Genomic DNA, 17,670 nt, shown 5'->3' with positions numbered 1-17,670 from the left:
AAAGATAATGTGGCGATTAGTTATTCCTGCTTGCCAATAATACACACAGGAAAACGTCTGCATATGAGCATTATTCAAAGGAGAAGTCGCTTTCTTATGCTGGCTATTGTTGTTCTGTAGGAAAATTGAAAAGTCTATGTAGGTTTATATTCATAGAAAAAGAAAGTCAGTAATCCTTGCAACAGAATGTTGACATCTTCTTTATCAGAAACATATAAAAGACAAACTTGCAACCTTACACCTGACGCAAGTAAGAATGTGTTAGCACAAGTGACTATGCTGGAAAATGTAGAAGTAAAATTACAGCTTTGAATAAAATCTATTGGATCTAACAAAACCACCAACCCAGATGCCAACCCTTTGTCTGTTCTTGTCAACACAGATGCCAACCCTCTGTCTGGTCTTGTCAACCCAGATGCCAACCCTCTGTCTGGTCTTGTCAACCCAGATGCCAACCCTCTGTCTGGTCTTGTCAACCCAGATGCCAACCCTCTTGTCTGGTCTTGTCAACCCAGATGCCAACCCTCTGTCTGGTCTTGTCAACCCAGATGCCAACCCTCTGTCTGGTCTTGTCAACCCAGATGCCAACCCTCTGTCTGTTCTTGTCAACCCAGATGCCAACCCTCTGTCTGTTCTTGTCAACCCAGATGCCATCCCTCTGTCTGGTCTTGTCAACCCAGATGCCAACCCTCTGTCTGGTCTTGTCAACCCAGATGCCAACCCTCTGTCTGGTCTTGTCAACCCAGATGCCAACCCTCTGTCTGTTCTTGTCAACCCAGATGCCAACCCTCTGTCTGTTCTTGTCAACCCAGATGCCATCCCTCTGTCTGGTCTTGTCAACCCAGATGCCAACCCTCTGTCTGTTCTTGTCAACCCAAATGCCAACCCTCTGTCTGTTCTTGTCAACCCAGATGGCAACCCTCTGTCTGTTCTTGTCAACCCAAATGCCAACCCTCTGTTCTTGTCAACCCAGATGCCAACCCTCTGTCTGGTCTTGTCAACCCAGATGCCAACCCTCTGTCTGGTCTTGTCAACCCAGATGCCAACCCTCTGTCTGGTCTTGTCAACCCAGATACCATCCCTTTGTCTGTTCTTGTCAACCCAGACGCCAACCCTCTGTCTGTTCTTGTCAACCCAGATGCCAACCCTCTGTCTGTTCTTGTCAACCCAGATGCCAACCCTCTGTCTGGTCTTGTCAACCCAGATGTCAACCCTCTGTCTGTTCTTGTCAACCCAGATGCCAACCCTCTGTCTGGTCTTGTCAACCCAGATGCCATCCCTCTGTCTGGTCTTGTCAACCCAGATGCCAACCCTCTGTCTGTTCTTGTCAACCCAGATGCCAACCCTCTGTCTGTTCTTGTCAACCCAGATGCCAACCCTCTGTCTGTTCTCTTCATTCCAGATGCCAACCCCCTGTCTGTTCTTGTTCAAAATGGGCATCACTCAACAATTATTCAAGTCAGTGATACATGCCTTGCTACACATGTGCAAATTGTCTTTGGCAACATGCATCCTAAGCATCATTTGAATATTGTGTTCATTATTTTAGTTAAAACCATATATATGAAAGCTGAAGTGTTTTCATAAGAAATCATATGAAATATCATGAACACTAGTGACCTAGTTTTTAACCTGAGGTGATAATACAACTGGATAAAAACTACCCGCCCTTCTTTCGCCATTCTATAACTCAATTTTTTTTATTTTTTTTTAAATCTGGCTAAAAAATAATCTGAAGATTTGCGAGACTAAGGAATAAAATGTTTTTCAATTCTTGTATATTACACATAAAATGGTTTATTCCATTAAAAATAGAACAAGATATGTGCAACTAAATCTTGGCAATATTTGACATATGTAGCTGAACGCATTTGGGGGAATGTTTGACCTACATCGGCTTTTCCACACATGTCAACAATGCTATCACAATACCTCAGGTGTTTATTCTTCGAAAACAGATCAGCTTTAAATCTTTCATAATTGACATAGGAATAACTTTTTACATTATAAACCATACCTTAAAGCAGAGATGATTCAAAACCTATTTATTCATGCAAACAAAATAATAATTATGAATTATTAAAGCCTCCATTAAAATGGTAGACCTCTCAGTTTTCCATGATCATAATTCCTCATATCATCCCAACACATATGACATATTGCTAAACCAAGTGAAACAATGGTACTAAAAAATTCATGCTTTCGACATGGACATCATTGATTATTTCTATCCTTTAATTTACAAAGTAAAAACTTCAATAAACATCAACCATGTCCTGTTTGTAAAACATGTGACCTACAACAATGGTCGATTTCTTTGACTTTCAAGCAAAACATTTTATGTATTAATCATATGCCAGTGCTTGTCTGTTTTTCCCATTGATTATGTAACAACTATTCATATTTCCTAGCAAGAGTAACGGGACTTCCATGTGCGTATTGTCAAAATGAACATCTTAACCAAGTTCAAGTCATGCCATGCCATATTGATTGTATGTTTCGCACCACTGGGCAGGTAGGTTTTTTCTTCTGAATGATTTATTTTTTTACCAGAATCTAAATAAAACAAGGAAATGTGAATTCCTTCTACTTTATAATAATTATAATAACAGTGATCTGAGTAAAAAATTATGTCATATGCAGTGAGACATTCAATATTCTAGATGTTTGGACTAGATATGATGCTTTCTGTAAGTGATACCTGTTATCAATGACATTTAGTGCAAAGACAATTTTGTTGCAAGGAGAATAATTTCACTTCTTATGGAACTTATTCTGTTGTTTTTCCGCCCATATAAAAGATATAAGGCCATAACAAATAGATTTTATGTTGAGCGTCAGGATCCCATTCCAAAACATACAGTAGGTGAACATGGATCAATTTGGTATGGCCTTTTATCTTTAATAGCTATAGTATTTGCATGCCACTGATTGCACAACAATACATAAGACTGTTTCCTTTGGTTAAAAAAATGTTTCATAATGCAATATTTGCTAAAATCTAAATGCCCTCAGTAAAGTTAAAGCAGGTAAGAAGATCACTATATTCAGCACAGTCTGATAAATGTGACCAGTATGCTTTTCTTGAAGAATATTAACAAGAGATTAGCCTAACAAGGGAATCATCAGTCTAATAACGGGGGGCAAATTTTGAGGTTCCCAATTCACGCTTGAAGGTAACCAGGCTGAAGGCAGAGTTAGAAGTCTCCCTTAACCAGCTAATTTCAACATGTTCCCGATCACATTTTCCATTTATAGCTCGGACTATCAGAACAACAGATCTGTGTCCATACTTTTGTAACAACTCAACAATATACAGTGATGAAAGGTAGATTATTCACATTGATCAAATTAGGAACCAATAAAGGCAATAACGTCTATGAAGGAAAGTGGCGACTTTTTGAGATGAGCATTACTGAAGCTGTCACATTTATCAAATTATACCAGTCTAGTAATCAGGAAAATGCACCATGTTTTTCAAAGCCTGACAAAGGAATAATGTCTTGTTTTCTGTTAGAATTTCTGATCCAGATGTGTTGCCTGTCAGGGTCGCCCATCATTTTCAAAGCAAATTTAGTAATAATAATTTGAGTGCCATAGCATATACAGATATTTTCACATAAATTCTGGATGTTTTTATAACATGGGCACAAAGTAGTAAAAAATCACTTAAAATCAATGACTGCATATATTCCTCGTATATGTCAGAAAAGCATGGCAATCTAAAAGTAAGGCATTTGAAATCTAGTTTTTATGCATTTGCTTTGTCATTCCCAAGAACCAAAGATAGAAATGAAACATGAAACACAGTGAAATTATGGTCCTGATTGTATTTCATTACCTGAAGAAAGTATATCAAAGTGAATTTGTTGAAGTTCTTACAATTTTTCACAAATTCCAAAGTTGAAAAGGGGCCATAATTCAGTCAAAAATTATTCCAATCCATTGACCCTTTTATGATGTCGGACAAAACCTCCAAATTTGCAGGGTATATAATAAGGTGATTGTTTTTATATTGAAAAAAACTTCGTTGAGATATTACACCAATAAACATTGTAGCAAGTTTATGTTGACAATTCAAGGGCCATAACTCAGGAGTTAAGTGTGATCTGACTCTTAATCTACATTAATCCAGATAATGTGCTAAATAACATTGTGACTAAGTTAAGTAAAGATAACAAATCCAAAAGTTACAGAGCTGAAATGAAAGTGTGATCAGGCAGACGCAGACATAGCCAAATAAACAAGAGGCCCAAAAGGGCCTATGCTCTACTGGCATGGCTTTTGTGGTCATATCAATCCAGAGCATGTATGTATGGGTAAAAGGCAACAGACATATAGTTTATGTTTTGTGTTTGGGTTACCTGAAAACGTAGCACGTTCAACATCTGAGCCCAGAAAGTATTGTAAGCAGATTAGTTGCATGAACTATTTTAATATGTGCCAAGTAAAAGTCATCTGACAAAAAAAAATGCTTTCAAAACTGTACTCATAGTAAAATTTTCTGTAGTTTTAAAAGTTAAAAAAAGTTGGTCAAAAGGTCAAAGTCAAGGGCATCCTAGGACAACATTGATCAATTTGAACAAACATTCACAATCAATTGTGCTGAGATGGATGCACGAACACACAAAAAGATTTTCAAACCTTTCCAGATTTATGTTTACCAAACCTGTGAACCCTGGGTGTGGCCAGTAATGACACCAGGTGCATAACTTAAACATTCACAATCAATTTTGTTAAGATGAATGCGCAAACTACAGAACTTAAAGCTAAAAAATGGCCTTTGGGCTTTCAACAAGAACAAGGCAGAGTAATTCACAAAATCAACTGCAGAAGCAAAAAGCAAATTGTCTCTCAAAATCCTAGACTTGCAAATTGTCTCCCTTAACTCTAGACTTGAATTAACATATACATGTAAACTTGGCTAAAAATAGAATTCGCTCATGCAGACCTGACTAAAAATAGAAAGCATTTCTTTAAAACTTTCATGGCCCATAATCTAGGCATTCATGGGCGGATCTTGCTGGTTTTCGAAAGGAACCAAGCTCTAATGGATATCTAGATACTGTACAAGTTTCATCGAGATATAATCAAAACTGAAGACTGTATCGTGTTCACAACCAATTGTTTACACAATAGCATTTTTTTATACTATCAAGGGCCATAATCTAGGCATGCATGGGCGGATCTGGCTGGTTTTCGAAAGGAACCGAGCTCTAATGGATATCTAGATACTGTACAAGTTTCATCAAGATACAATCAAAACTGAAGACTGTATCGTGTTCACAAGCAATTGTTTACAGACGCACGGACGCACGGATGCACATACTACGTACACATTACCATCGCATAAGCTCTTCTGGCCTTTGGCCAGTAGAGCTAAAAATCAAGGAACATGCCATGTTTTTAACACATTTCCTTCATACTGTAAGTAAAGTAGTGCAGTAAACCTTAAAAATCTCAACTTGTAACTTAAACAAGATTTATAGGGTAAATATATGCTCAAATTGGTCGATCAAAAAATCCAGATATCAGACTGAAACTTCTGCTTTGGAGGTCTTGAGCTCAAGTTTGGTCGAGCTGGGTTTTAAACATGTATCAATAATATATTCCCAAACTTGTTCTTTTTCATAACAATATAATGTTATTTAAGCTTTTAAACTAAAACAATGAAGGACAAGTCAGCATACATTTTTCTCCCAAGGGCAATGACTCTTAAATGAAAAGCGACACATTTGATAGCACCAGTGTTGCCTGACAAATGCAGAGTATGAAGCACGCACCAAATGCTTTGAATATTTAATGAATTTTCAACAAGAACACTTCACATTGGCAAACAGTAGACATTTTTACAGTCCAAATAATGGATGATATTGCATTTGTTTTCTGACAAAACAGAGAAATAATTTATCAGGCTTATATTAACGTCAAAGTCGCCGTTGTCAAATAAGTCCCAGTAGGGCTGTACTTCCATATAAATGACTTGCTAATTCTGAACACTCCTATGAAATTATGCAACTTTGAATAGCACTATTTCCCTTTAATGCAAAACAAGTTATGCATTTTCATTTCCATATTTTCCAAAATTGGTCCCATAGCAAGAGTTAAACATAAATAAATAATAAGCCTCATGTGCAACTTGTAGAAATTACTAGTTTATGCAAACTACTGTGTGGGCCGACAGCAGCAGTACAACAGCCATAAAAGCAGACAAGGACAAAACGACAAAATCTACCATGAAAGTTACAATCTACCCTGTAAGATACAAGACAATTTTGTATTAATAACAAAAAGTGTGCTTTTAAAAAAGGTTATTTGCACATGGACACCAACTATTGGGTAGACTTGCAAATGCCAACTCATGTATTGGTTTGTATATGTCAACTAATGTAGGGGTTTGTTCATGTCAGCCAATGCATGTTTGTATATGTCAGCTTAGAATGCATGGGTTTGTATATGCCAAATCCTGTATGGGTTTGTATATGCCAACTACTGTATGGGTTTGTATATGCCAACTACTGTATGTGTTTGTATATGCCAACTCCTGTATGTGTTTGTAAATGCCAACTACTGTATGTGTTTGTATATGCTAACTCCTGTATGTGTTTGTAAATGCCAACTACTGTATGGGTTTGTATATGCCAACTCCTGTATTTGTTTGTATATGCCAACTACTGTATGTGTTTGTATATGCCAACTCCTGTATGTGTTTGTATATGCCAACTAATGTATGGGTTTGTATATGCCAAATCCTGTATGTGTTTGTATATGCCAACTCCTGTATGTGTTTGTATATGCCAACTAATGTATGGGTTTATATATGCCAAATCCTGTATGTGTTTATACATGCGAACTACTGTATGTGTTTGTATATGCCAACTCCTGTATGTGTTTGTATATGCCAACTAATGTATGGGTTTGTATATGCCAACTCCTGTATGTGTTTGTATATGCCAACTAATGTATGTGTTTGTACATGCAAACTCCTTTATGTGTTTGTATATGCCAACTAATGTATGCATTTGTATATGCCAACTAATGTTTGTGTTTGTTATGCCAACTACTGTATGTGTTTGTATATGTGAACTACTGCATTTGTTTGTACATGCCAACTCCTGTATGTGTTTGTAAATGCCAACTCCTGTATGTGTTTGTATATGCCAACTCCTGTATGTGTTTGTACATGCCAACTCCTGTATGTGTTTGTATATGCCAACTTATGTATGTGTTTGTATATGCCAACTCCTGTATGTGTTTGTATATGCCAACTAATGTATGTGTTTGTACATGCAAACTACTGTATGTGTTTGTATATGCCAACTAATGTATGTGTTTGTACATGCCAACTACTGTATGTGTTTGTATATGCCAAATCCTGTATGTGTTTGTACATGCCAACTACTGTATGTGTTTGTACATGCAAACAACTGTATGTGTTTGTACATGCCAACTACTGTATGTGTTTTGCAAGCAGATACAAATCATCATCTAATTTGTCAATGTTATATCATCAAAAGAGCATATCTCAAGACATGTACGATATATTCATGTGTTGTCAATGCAGACAGGGTATGTTTTTGTGAATACCTTAATTATAACACCAACATCAAAGCAATGCCAATACATGATCTCTTTTCCTTATAATAATATATAAGAAACACATGAGGGCATCCCATCTGATGAAAAGTAAGACATGCCTTACCATAATGAACAAAAATTGTCTCCAAAATAAGTTCTTTTTTCAGTTTGCAAAACCATACAAAAAACTAATTGTCTTATTAATGTTCTAGACAGCTTTTTATTAAATAACAACCTTCTTTCGAAGACTTACAAGGGAAAACAAATGATGTGTCAACAAGCACTACAATTATCTGTACCCTAACAAATGAAATGGTTTGAAGGAATTCCAAACCATTTTTCAAACGATCCCAGACATAGAACTCTGGTGTCAGTCAATACATTTCACAGGAAAACAAAGCACATTGCTAAATTGGAAGTTATCCCTAATAAAAAGAAAAACGAATAAAACAACTAAGATAGCCTCAATTGAATGGGAAAAGATTAGCTGCATTTGCTGCAATGATTTTCACATTTGAAGGGCCTATTAGTTGACATAATGATGATAAGCCACTGCAAGTTAACAGTTAACATTATGTTAGAGAATTTTTTGCCAGGATTTTATATTTTTAATGAAAACATAGAATGGAAAGAAATTGTATGATAAATAAACTACTATGGTTAAAATGATGTTATGAATCTCAACTCTAACCCTCTGACCTCAAAATCAATAGGGATCATTTACTGATCATAACCAACCTCTCAAGTTTGATATCCCTTGGCCCAAGAGTTCTTCATTTAATGAACAGAAACCTATTTTCAGCTCAATGTCACCACAACCTTGACCTTTGACCAACTGACCTCAATTTCAATAGGGTTCATCTACTGAAGATGACCAACCTGCCTACCAAGTTTGAGGTCCCTAGACCTAAGAATTGAGAAGTTATTGATCTGAAACAGTTGTGGCAGACAGATGAACGGACACATGCTGCCCCTCGGGTGGCATAAAAAACTGTTAAATGGCGTAAACTATGTTTACTATTTCCTAGTTGTACAAAGTTTCCTTTAACTCTAGCACCTGGGAAATAAAGCCCAGTTTTGGGTTCTAATAATTGGCCAGTTGAGTATTGTTTAAATATTCTCATTTTAAAAGAATAATATTTTGTTTGAAACCTTTTTAAAATTAAGAAAGTAATTATTTTATGAAATTTTGCTGTTTAAGAAATCAGAAAACTGACATGACACTACAAACAATGCAATGTGCACAAAGATCTAAAAGAACATGAAATAGGATCCGAGTAAGCCCTATCATTTAAATTGATGTAATTACCTTTTTTACCCACAAGCATTTGAAAAATATATTTTACAAGACACAAGGTGAAAAATCTTAAAATTAAGCAATTATTTGATTAGTCAACAGAGTTAAATAAAGAAACGCCAGTTTGAGTAATTGGTCCCCCACACTTGAGGTACAAATACAATATAAAGGAATGAAAATTACACAGCAAGACTCAACAAGTTAACATATTTAACAAGTCAATGCTTCAACATTTTTTCTTTGATATAAAAAACAGCAAATCAAAGAAAACTAGAATTGTGTCATTAGGACAAGAATAGCACTTTGAAAGCAAGGTGTGCAATAGTAAATGTAACTGCATGTGAATGAGCATTTCAGACAACAGATAGTTTCCATTGTACTCCATATTATTAATAGAGAAATAGACAAAGCCACTCACTAGACACATGAATATAGTGTATTTATATAATGATAAAGCATTTTACAAGGGGCAAAAAAAACACTGATGAAAACAAAATTCCTATAGTTGAACTGTATTATTATGAACATTCAAAACAAAAAAAAACATTGTCCAAAAGCATTTTTTAACCAATATATCACATTTTGAAAACAAAAGATCATTAGTTATTTTATGATAAAAAAGATAGACAGGAGAACAAACTGTAATCCCTATCTTCTTTTTTCACCAAATCCAATATTTACTAAAGGTTCATACAAACATTGCTCAATGACAGATTAAAGATGACACCAGATTGGTTTTAAGAACAAACAGAAATAAATGTTAATCCTGTATTTGTATATATCTAGCCTGATGGCAAATGTTTGTTTTTTACTCCATACTCAAGTACAAGGGAATAAGAACACTTGGACTGTGCGTCCAATCTTGTGTAATATTTGAATTAAACAGAAACTTAAGGGTTTAGTACTATACAATGTCAGACAAGGGGGTCTCATGTATTTGCTCACACTTGCACGTTTCTAAGCAGGTGAAGCGAGATCCTTTAATTAGGAGGGGTAGGCAAAACATGAGAATGGCTTTGTACCAAATATATATATTTTTTTAATTGCTTCAGAATGGAAACATAAGATTGAGCATGTTGAAACGTGTCAGGAGCCTCCAGTATTCATATGTATTGCTGGGTTTCCTTAATTTTTGTGACACACAAAATTGGAGTCGGCAAATAAGACAGATTTTAGTTCCATGTTCCAAAGTGTTCCAACAGAATTATTTTGCAGTAACCGAGTAATTACTTGGAGGGAATTTTCCTAATTAATACCAAATTAAGGCAGATTAAAATTGTTTTAATCAATTGGAATTTCTTTTTTATACAAAAACATCTCAACCTGCGGGCATTTTCTTTCACATAAAATGTAAAAATAACTTGTTTTCTGAAGCCCCTTTTCTTGGGAAATCTGAAATCTGATCTTCAATGTACCGACCAAGCACAACCCTCCAATGTGTTTTCATGGACGTTCATAGACAGGCATAGATAGGCATGGACAAACATGGACATTCGGACAATAAAGGACACTTATGGACACTAAAGGACACTTATGGACAGTCATGGACGTTCATAGACAATCATAGATAGGCATAGACAGTCATAAACATTCACAGACACTAATGTACTGTCATGACCATTCATAGACCATAATAGACAGGCATGGACAGTCATGATCATTCAGGGACACTTATGTACAGTCATGAACATTCATGGACACTAATGTACTGTCATGAACATTCACGGACACTAATGTACAGTCATGAACGTCTACGGACACTAATGTACAGTCATGAACATTCACCGACACTTATGTACTGTCATGGACATTCACGGACACTAATGTACTGTCATGGACATTCACAGACACTAATGTACAGTCATGAACGTCTACGGACACTTATGTACAGTCATGAACATTCACGGACACTAATGTACTGTCATGAACATTCACGGACACTAATGTACAGTCATGAACGTCTACGGACACTAATGTACTGTCATGAACATTCACGGACACTAATGTACAGTCATGAACATTCACGGACACTAATGTACTGTCATGGACATTCACGGACACTTATGTACAGTCATAAACATCTACGGACACTTATGTACTGTCATGGACATTCACGGACACTAATGTACTGTCATGAACATTCACAGACACTAATGTACAGTCATGAACATTCACGGACACTAATGTACAGTCATGAACATTCACGGACACTAATGTACAGTCATGAACATTCACAGACACTAATGTACAGTCATGAACATTCACGGACACTAATGTACAGTCATGAACATTCACCGACACTTATGTACTGTCATGGACATTCACGGACACTAATGTACTGTCATGGACATTCACAGACACTAATGTACAGTCATGAACGTCTACGGACACTTATGTACAGTCATGAACATTCACGGACACTAATGTACTGTCATGAACATTCACGGACACTAATGTACAGTCATGAACGTCTACGGACACTAATGTACTGTCATGAACATTCACGGACACTAATGTACAGTCATGAACATTCACGGACACTAATGTACTGTCATGGACATTCACGGACACTTATGTACAGTCATAAACATCTACGGACACTTATGTACTGTCATGGACATTCACGGACACTAATGTACTGTCATGAACATTCACAGACACTAATGTACAGTCATGAACATTCACGGACACTAATGTACAGTCATGAACATTCACGGACACTAATGTACAGTCATGAACATTCACGGACACTAATGTACTGTCATGAACATTCACGGACACTAATGTACTGTCATGAACATTCAGGGACACTAATGTACTGTCATGCACATTCAGGGACACTTATGTACAGTCATGAACATTCACGGACACTAATGTACTGTCATGAACATTCACAGACACTAATGTACAGTCATGAACATTCACAGACACTAATGTACTATCATGGACGTTCATAGTCCATCATAGACAGGCATGGTCAGTCAGACATGGTCATTTTTTGCAACTACTTGGTTTACAGTGACCCAACTTGTAGCGAGTTGTTTTGTAGTCTACCAAACACCAAGTGATGATTAAAACTCAGTAAGAGAAAGCATCTATGATATAGATTGGTATTTTTACTCCAGATCATAAACAACAAAGCTAAAAAGAGATTTCAAAATACACTCCTCCCACACCCCAACCAGGAATTCCAACCCAGTCTAAAATAGTTAAGGATTCAAGTGCTATCACAAGGTAAAAGAAATACATACAGAGAAGGCTTAAGTTTAAAATGTCATTGATTCATGCACATATATTCAATTATCAATACAAGTCTAATAACTTTTTTATGTTAGATTCTATTGATAATGTCATTAACTAGTAATCTTAATATTCAAATTGGCGTTCTAACATAATTATAGGTTTCAAATACAAGAAGGCCTTAAGGCCATTCACCAATCCGGAAATAAGAAAAGAAAATATTTGTGCAATAAATTTATCAAATACTATATACATAGACAGAAACTGTCAAAAGTAAATATTAAAACAAACTGAAACATTTAACTAATGAGCAGTGAAAATAATTGAATAATCCAATTAAAACAAGATTTTTAAACCCAACTTGGCCACTTATTACAATACTTAATGTTAGAAATTGAAAATTGGGGAAAATGCCATACTTCAATAAGAAACCTGGAAAAGAGTATCATGATTTGAAATAAGTTTCAAAAAATTAAACAAGCTGACACTAACTTATCGCGACGGAGAATCGAGCCATAGTATTCAGCAATGTAATGAAGCTGGTGCGCTCATTTTCAAAGGAAAAATATGTGCATTAATAGATATATATATATATTATGCGCACGGTATGTGCATTAATTAAACCTCTCAAATATGTACCTTTACGTTGATGAAAATGGCATCACTAGGTCCTGAAAGTCTAAGAAGGTATCTTGATGTTGACAAATTAAAGGAGTACAATTCAAGAACCTACAGCCAAGAAACTTTTTCAAGTTTCAGGACTTAATGACAATTATCAGCAACCCATAAAAACATATTTAAGTTTTTAATAATTTGAATTTGAGCGGACCTACTAAAACCTTAGTTGCTAAAAGACCAAAAATAAATAAAAGCTATGTTAGTGCTTGTCGTGAAATGTCTCTATACAAGGATACGCTGGCCACTGATAGCCAAATTAATAAACCAAATAATGACTAATTAGAACTTTGGCAATCATTTTCATTTCTAAATAACACTATAAACCAGAAACTTTTGTTCTTAAGTTCTATTGGTATATATAACACATACTTATAGGGGTTACCATGGCTCAACAATGACAGTAAATTACCAACAATACACCCTTTTCCTATGGTAATTAAAAAAATTCAAAAAATTATAATAATTTTGATCCTACATTTTCAAGACATGCAAATTCATGCAATTAAACATTTATAAACACATGTCTATTCAAAGAGTGTGGACTACTTTTTGTTAATATTCTGTTGTATTATAGTTGTATCCTCTTTGGTCTTAGAAGAGGGAGGGTACTGCAAAAAAAAATGGGATCTTTTACAATACATTGAGCATTTAACTTCAATTAAACTAATGACTACATCGACTTTTGACCAAAGCAGGAACATAACGTACTATATTTTAACCTCGAATGATTAGAGCACTTGAAAGTGTCATGCAGAGATTACAGTAACAGACATAGTTATGAACAACACTTTTCTGTTAAACATTATCTACAATTAACTATGAATTTAAAACATCAATCTACTTCATATTAAGTAAGACATAATTTAAGACATAATGCTTATTTCCCAACATGCAGAATAAATACAACAACACAAATAAACCAAACATAGAATTTGTACATTGTACAAAACAATATAAAATGGAGATTTAATATGTAAAACGGGAATAAAGTCATTAAAAAACAAGCCAAAAGCATAGAGATCAATGGGGCCATAATAGAAATTCGTTATGGTTTAGAAAAATTATATAAAATTATTTTCATATAAAAAATATAGCTCTCAATGCAAACTAATTATGATTACTTCCCAAATTTGGGAATCACACGATACATTAACATTTGACCATCAAATTTCAATAAGAAATTCAAATTTAACGAATAACTTATAACAAAGAGCTAGTTAAATCTTTCAGATACTATGTTTAGCGTCCTTTCCCTTGTATATATTGTATTTTTGTATATATTTTACACTGCCTGAGCCTACAGCGAGTGTATATCAAAGAGGTTTTGAATTAAGAAATATCTGCTTTGTTTCTTTTTTTAACTTCATATATTTGGGTTTTTGGATTGAAGCGGAATCTGACGCTTCACATGGGAACTACCTTTTGAGTTACCGAAGACTGTACACTCTTTTTTTAACCCACAGCACAGTGCCAGTCAATGTCATAACAATTATTACAGAAAGTAAACCCTAACATGAAATTTCTGGTAAACTATGACTTAAATCATTCCTACAAAAAACATATTGGAATACATATTCATAACCAAGAAATCTTATGACAATTTCTGAAATGTGTACTAAGAACTTGAAACTTCAGTGGTTTAAACAAAAAGTGAAAGGAGAGCCATAAGAGGAGGAGACCTACCAGATTCTGCTTAAGGTCCAGCGGCACATACTGCACGTAATAATAAGGATGCATCCTTGTGAGACCGGGTCCTAGAAATCTACGTGATGTTGTCGGTAAACCACTAACGGCTTTTAGTGTGGGTGCAGGAGCGGCGTACTGCGGTGCAGCAACTAGACCAGTGAGTCCGGTATTTATACTGAGAGCTGTGGACGGTGCAACGGCAATCTTAGTCAACTGTGGTACTGACTGAACAGCAGGTGAGTGCACGATCAACGGCTCAGTCAGTAGGGAGTCAAAACTCTGTGCTTCAATCATCGATCTGGATCAGACGGAGGACCGGAACTCCGTCACGTAAAATGGTGTGAGGATATGTAACAATGAAAACACAAACTCAACTTTATCAAGTTCAAATTGACACAGTTCTTGAACTGTCACAAACACTTTATAAAGTATAAATAAACTTCAGTTTCACATAGAAACAAGCTTTGTTATACTTTGCTTTCAATTTACTGATTCAAAAGTCCTAGTATATTCCAATTTTCTGATACACAAATGCCATCTAGTGCCAGAGTATTCTTTTCATAGGAAATCATAGAGTGTTCAGCTGTACCATGAATTTTTTACACGATTTGTCACCAAGTTTCCAGGGAAATGCCACGTCCCGTCACGCCTTGATCAGAAGGCCGGAATATGGTTTATTCTTGTGCTGCCCTGTATGAGACACCTTAGGGACCTCAGAGTGGTGTTTACCGTTCAATAACTTCCATTAAAACAACACGTCATGCACTGCCAGTCCACAAACAATAAGTACATGTATTAGAGAACAAGTAACAAGAGTTACAATGTATCGCCAATGAATATCTCCGTGTAATCACTCAATAAATCAGCTCATCACTTCACAGATGGCAAGTAGGCTCCCATATGAGGGTTTTCATGAGAGACCCGTATTCATTCACAGTCGAAACCCCGGTGTATGTGTCAAATGTTTGTCTACTTTTCAGTCTCTGGATACCAAATACACACACTGAATGTCTGTGGAACTTTCACAAATAGATTTGCAACAGAAATTTCTGGTGACAGAAAACTCATCCAATTACTGGCTTGAAAAAGTAATGTGCTAGAGCATTTCAGCACTGGTGACCTTTTCCAAACCAACTCTCAGCCTTGATAATCGGTTTCAAATGGCCTTACTACCGTACAAAATATGTCCAAAATACATAAAATTGCACGATAATTACCCCACTTTTACTTCAATGGCATGAAGTTTTGTATATGGCAATCGTTTCACAGTAGTTGTCCAAATGAGAGCAATTATCTTTTATTTGTTAGAAGAAGTTAACAATGAAAATGAAATTACCAATTATAGTATTGCTTCACAAACTTCAAGTACCAAAAATCTTCAATAGATGATTACTGACTCCGATCACATTTGCTGTATTTTTTACAGCTTGAAGATCATTACAAAGTGTTTGGTGTATAATTGTGTGCTCTTAGTCACTAATTTGAACTTATCTCCAAAACAAAGACTTCTGAATCAGTATCCCAGAACTACATGTACAACCATCCAATCAAATGACACTTCGATATACATTAATGCCCAAAGGCAATGACCGGTAATTAAGTTAACTCAACAGTCGTGAGAGTTAAATTAGTAAAATTAGTAAAATCACCGGTATGCTGTCTTATGCCCTAGGGTAGGAATCTCGATATTGATGTATAACACAATTTCCTGTTATATCAATCAAATATTGAACAACTAAGTGAGCAATGACAAATTATATCAGGTATACGTACATGAGTTCAATTATACACAAATTTCAAGTGCATGATCCATCGAGCAGAACTAAACCAAATTCTTCATAATTTGCATCAAATCAAACCAATGATTACCCAAAAATCCTTTCATATGTAAATTAGGTTCACTTTCAGATCGCCTACACTGTACAAACACTAAAGATGACACTCAAATCCGTTAAAGCGACAAACCAGCTGAGCCAAACTACAACTGACTCACAGACGACAAATAGTTCATAGACATACACAAACCAGGATTAACAATTTTAATTTGAGTCATTAAAAGGCTGTTAATTCCCAAGGGCGGAGCACTTTGTGATACTATTTATTCTGTCATATGTTTAAGATGTCTTCAATCCTGAAAAACATATTCTTGGGACTTGTTGATGTCTTCTGGGAAAAAGGAAGAAACTGGCCCTTGTTTTTTTGTAGGTTTTCTTTCTTTTTCCCTCGCCTTACAGTATGCTCAGCTACGTACACAATAAGAGAAGAAAGCTGAAAACCTGTATTACATCATTAGATTAATTGCTTGTTTTCCTTTCAAGAACTGTCCCAGCTTCCCAAAGGGGCTTGACTTTAATTGAAAACCAAGAAGAAATAGCCACATATCCACTTTGAAAAGGTGAATGGAACAAGATTTTAATCTTTTAATTTTGTAATGCTTTCTCTCTTGAAGGAAATGTTCACTATTTCTGTTTCCAAGGGAACTATAGATCAACAACGACTGAGTATGGAGAAAAAAGACACAAAGACATACTCTTATACTTCTCCAAACTACAACACTTCCGCTTAATTGATAACCAAAAGGGCTTAGGAAAACATATATTGAAAACGCAACTTAATGCTCTTATAAACATCTTTTAGGCCACACAAATTAAATTTTTGTTCATCGGATTTTTCTACACAATGAATAACAGTGAATAATGCTCATGTCTCGGCCATTGGAATCTGCGGACTGATTCACGATACACCATATTACTTATTTTTATTAAGTGAGCACATGTGTGCTGGCTAGTATAGAGGCATTCTTACTGACATCAAGTTATTATTTAGTTCTGCTTCATTAAACAATTAATTATGCCCATGGGTACAGCAGCTTAGGCCAAAATAATGATTTAAGAAAACAAAAATAACCAGTAATATTAATTAGAATGATAATCCTGAACTATTAGAACTTCTAAGAGTATTTCCAAAGAAATATTACACAATATTTTATATATAGGATCTTACATGAGTGGCCATTTAATACACAAATGTATGGAATGACTTATAACTTTCTGTAGCAATTTTCGTTAAATTGTGCATGAAATGGCAACAAATGTAAGATTATTTTTATCACATGACTCATGTCACCAATACCTGATGGTACTGTTACACTTGAAACAAGCACTGCCATGTGATAAATAACTGTTACAATG

General features: G+C 35.4%; 1 protein-coding gene across 5 annotated transcripts in view; it reads right to left on the bottom strand.

Annotated features, from left to right (window-relative positions):
- The window catches only part of LOC128212358 (nucleolysin TIAR-like), a 147,481-nt gene that overhangs the window by 78,253 nt on the left and 51,558 nt on the right, over nt 1-17,670 (bottom strand). Inside the window, exon 1 of one of the 5 annotated variants that reach the window (XM_052917775.1) lies at nt 14,477-16,217. The exons of 3 other annotated variants lie outside the window; for them this stretch is intronic. In XM_052917775.1, the coding sequence (XP_052773735.1) occupies nt 14,477-14,773 (297 nt within the window). In that variant the 5' untranslated portion in view covers nt 14,774-16,217. Of the gene's footprint in view, nt 1-14,476; nt 16,218-17,670 lie in introns of those variants that run through there. One more of the 5 variants, XM_052917773.1, reaches the window with a different exon arrangement.

This window comes from Mya arenaria, chromosome 12 (assembly GCF_026914265.1).
Source record: "Mya arenaria isolate MELC-2E11 chromosome 12, ASM2691426v1".
NCBI lineage: Eukaryota > Metazoa > Mollusca > Bivalvia > Myida > Myidae > Mya > Mya arenaria.
The sequence above is the reverse complement of the archived record's forward strand: the minus strand, read 5'-3'. Positions and strand labels throughout refer to the sequence as shown.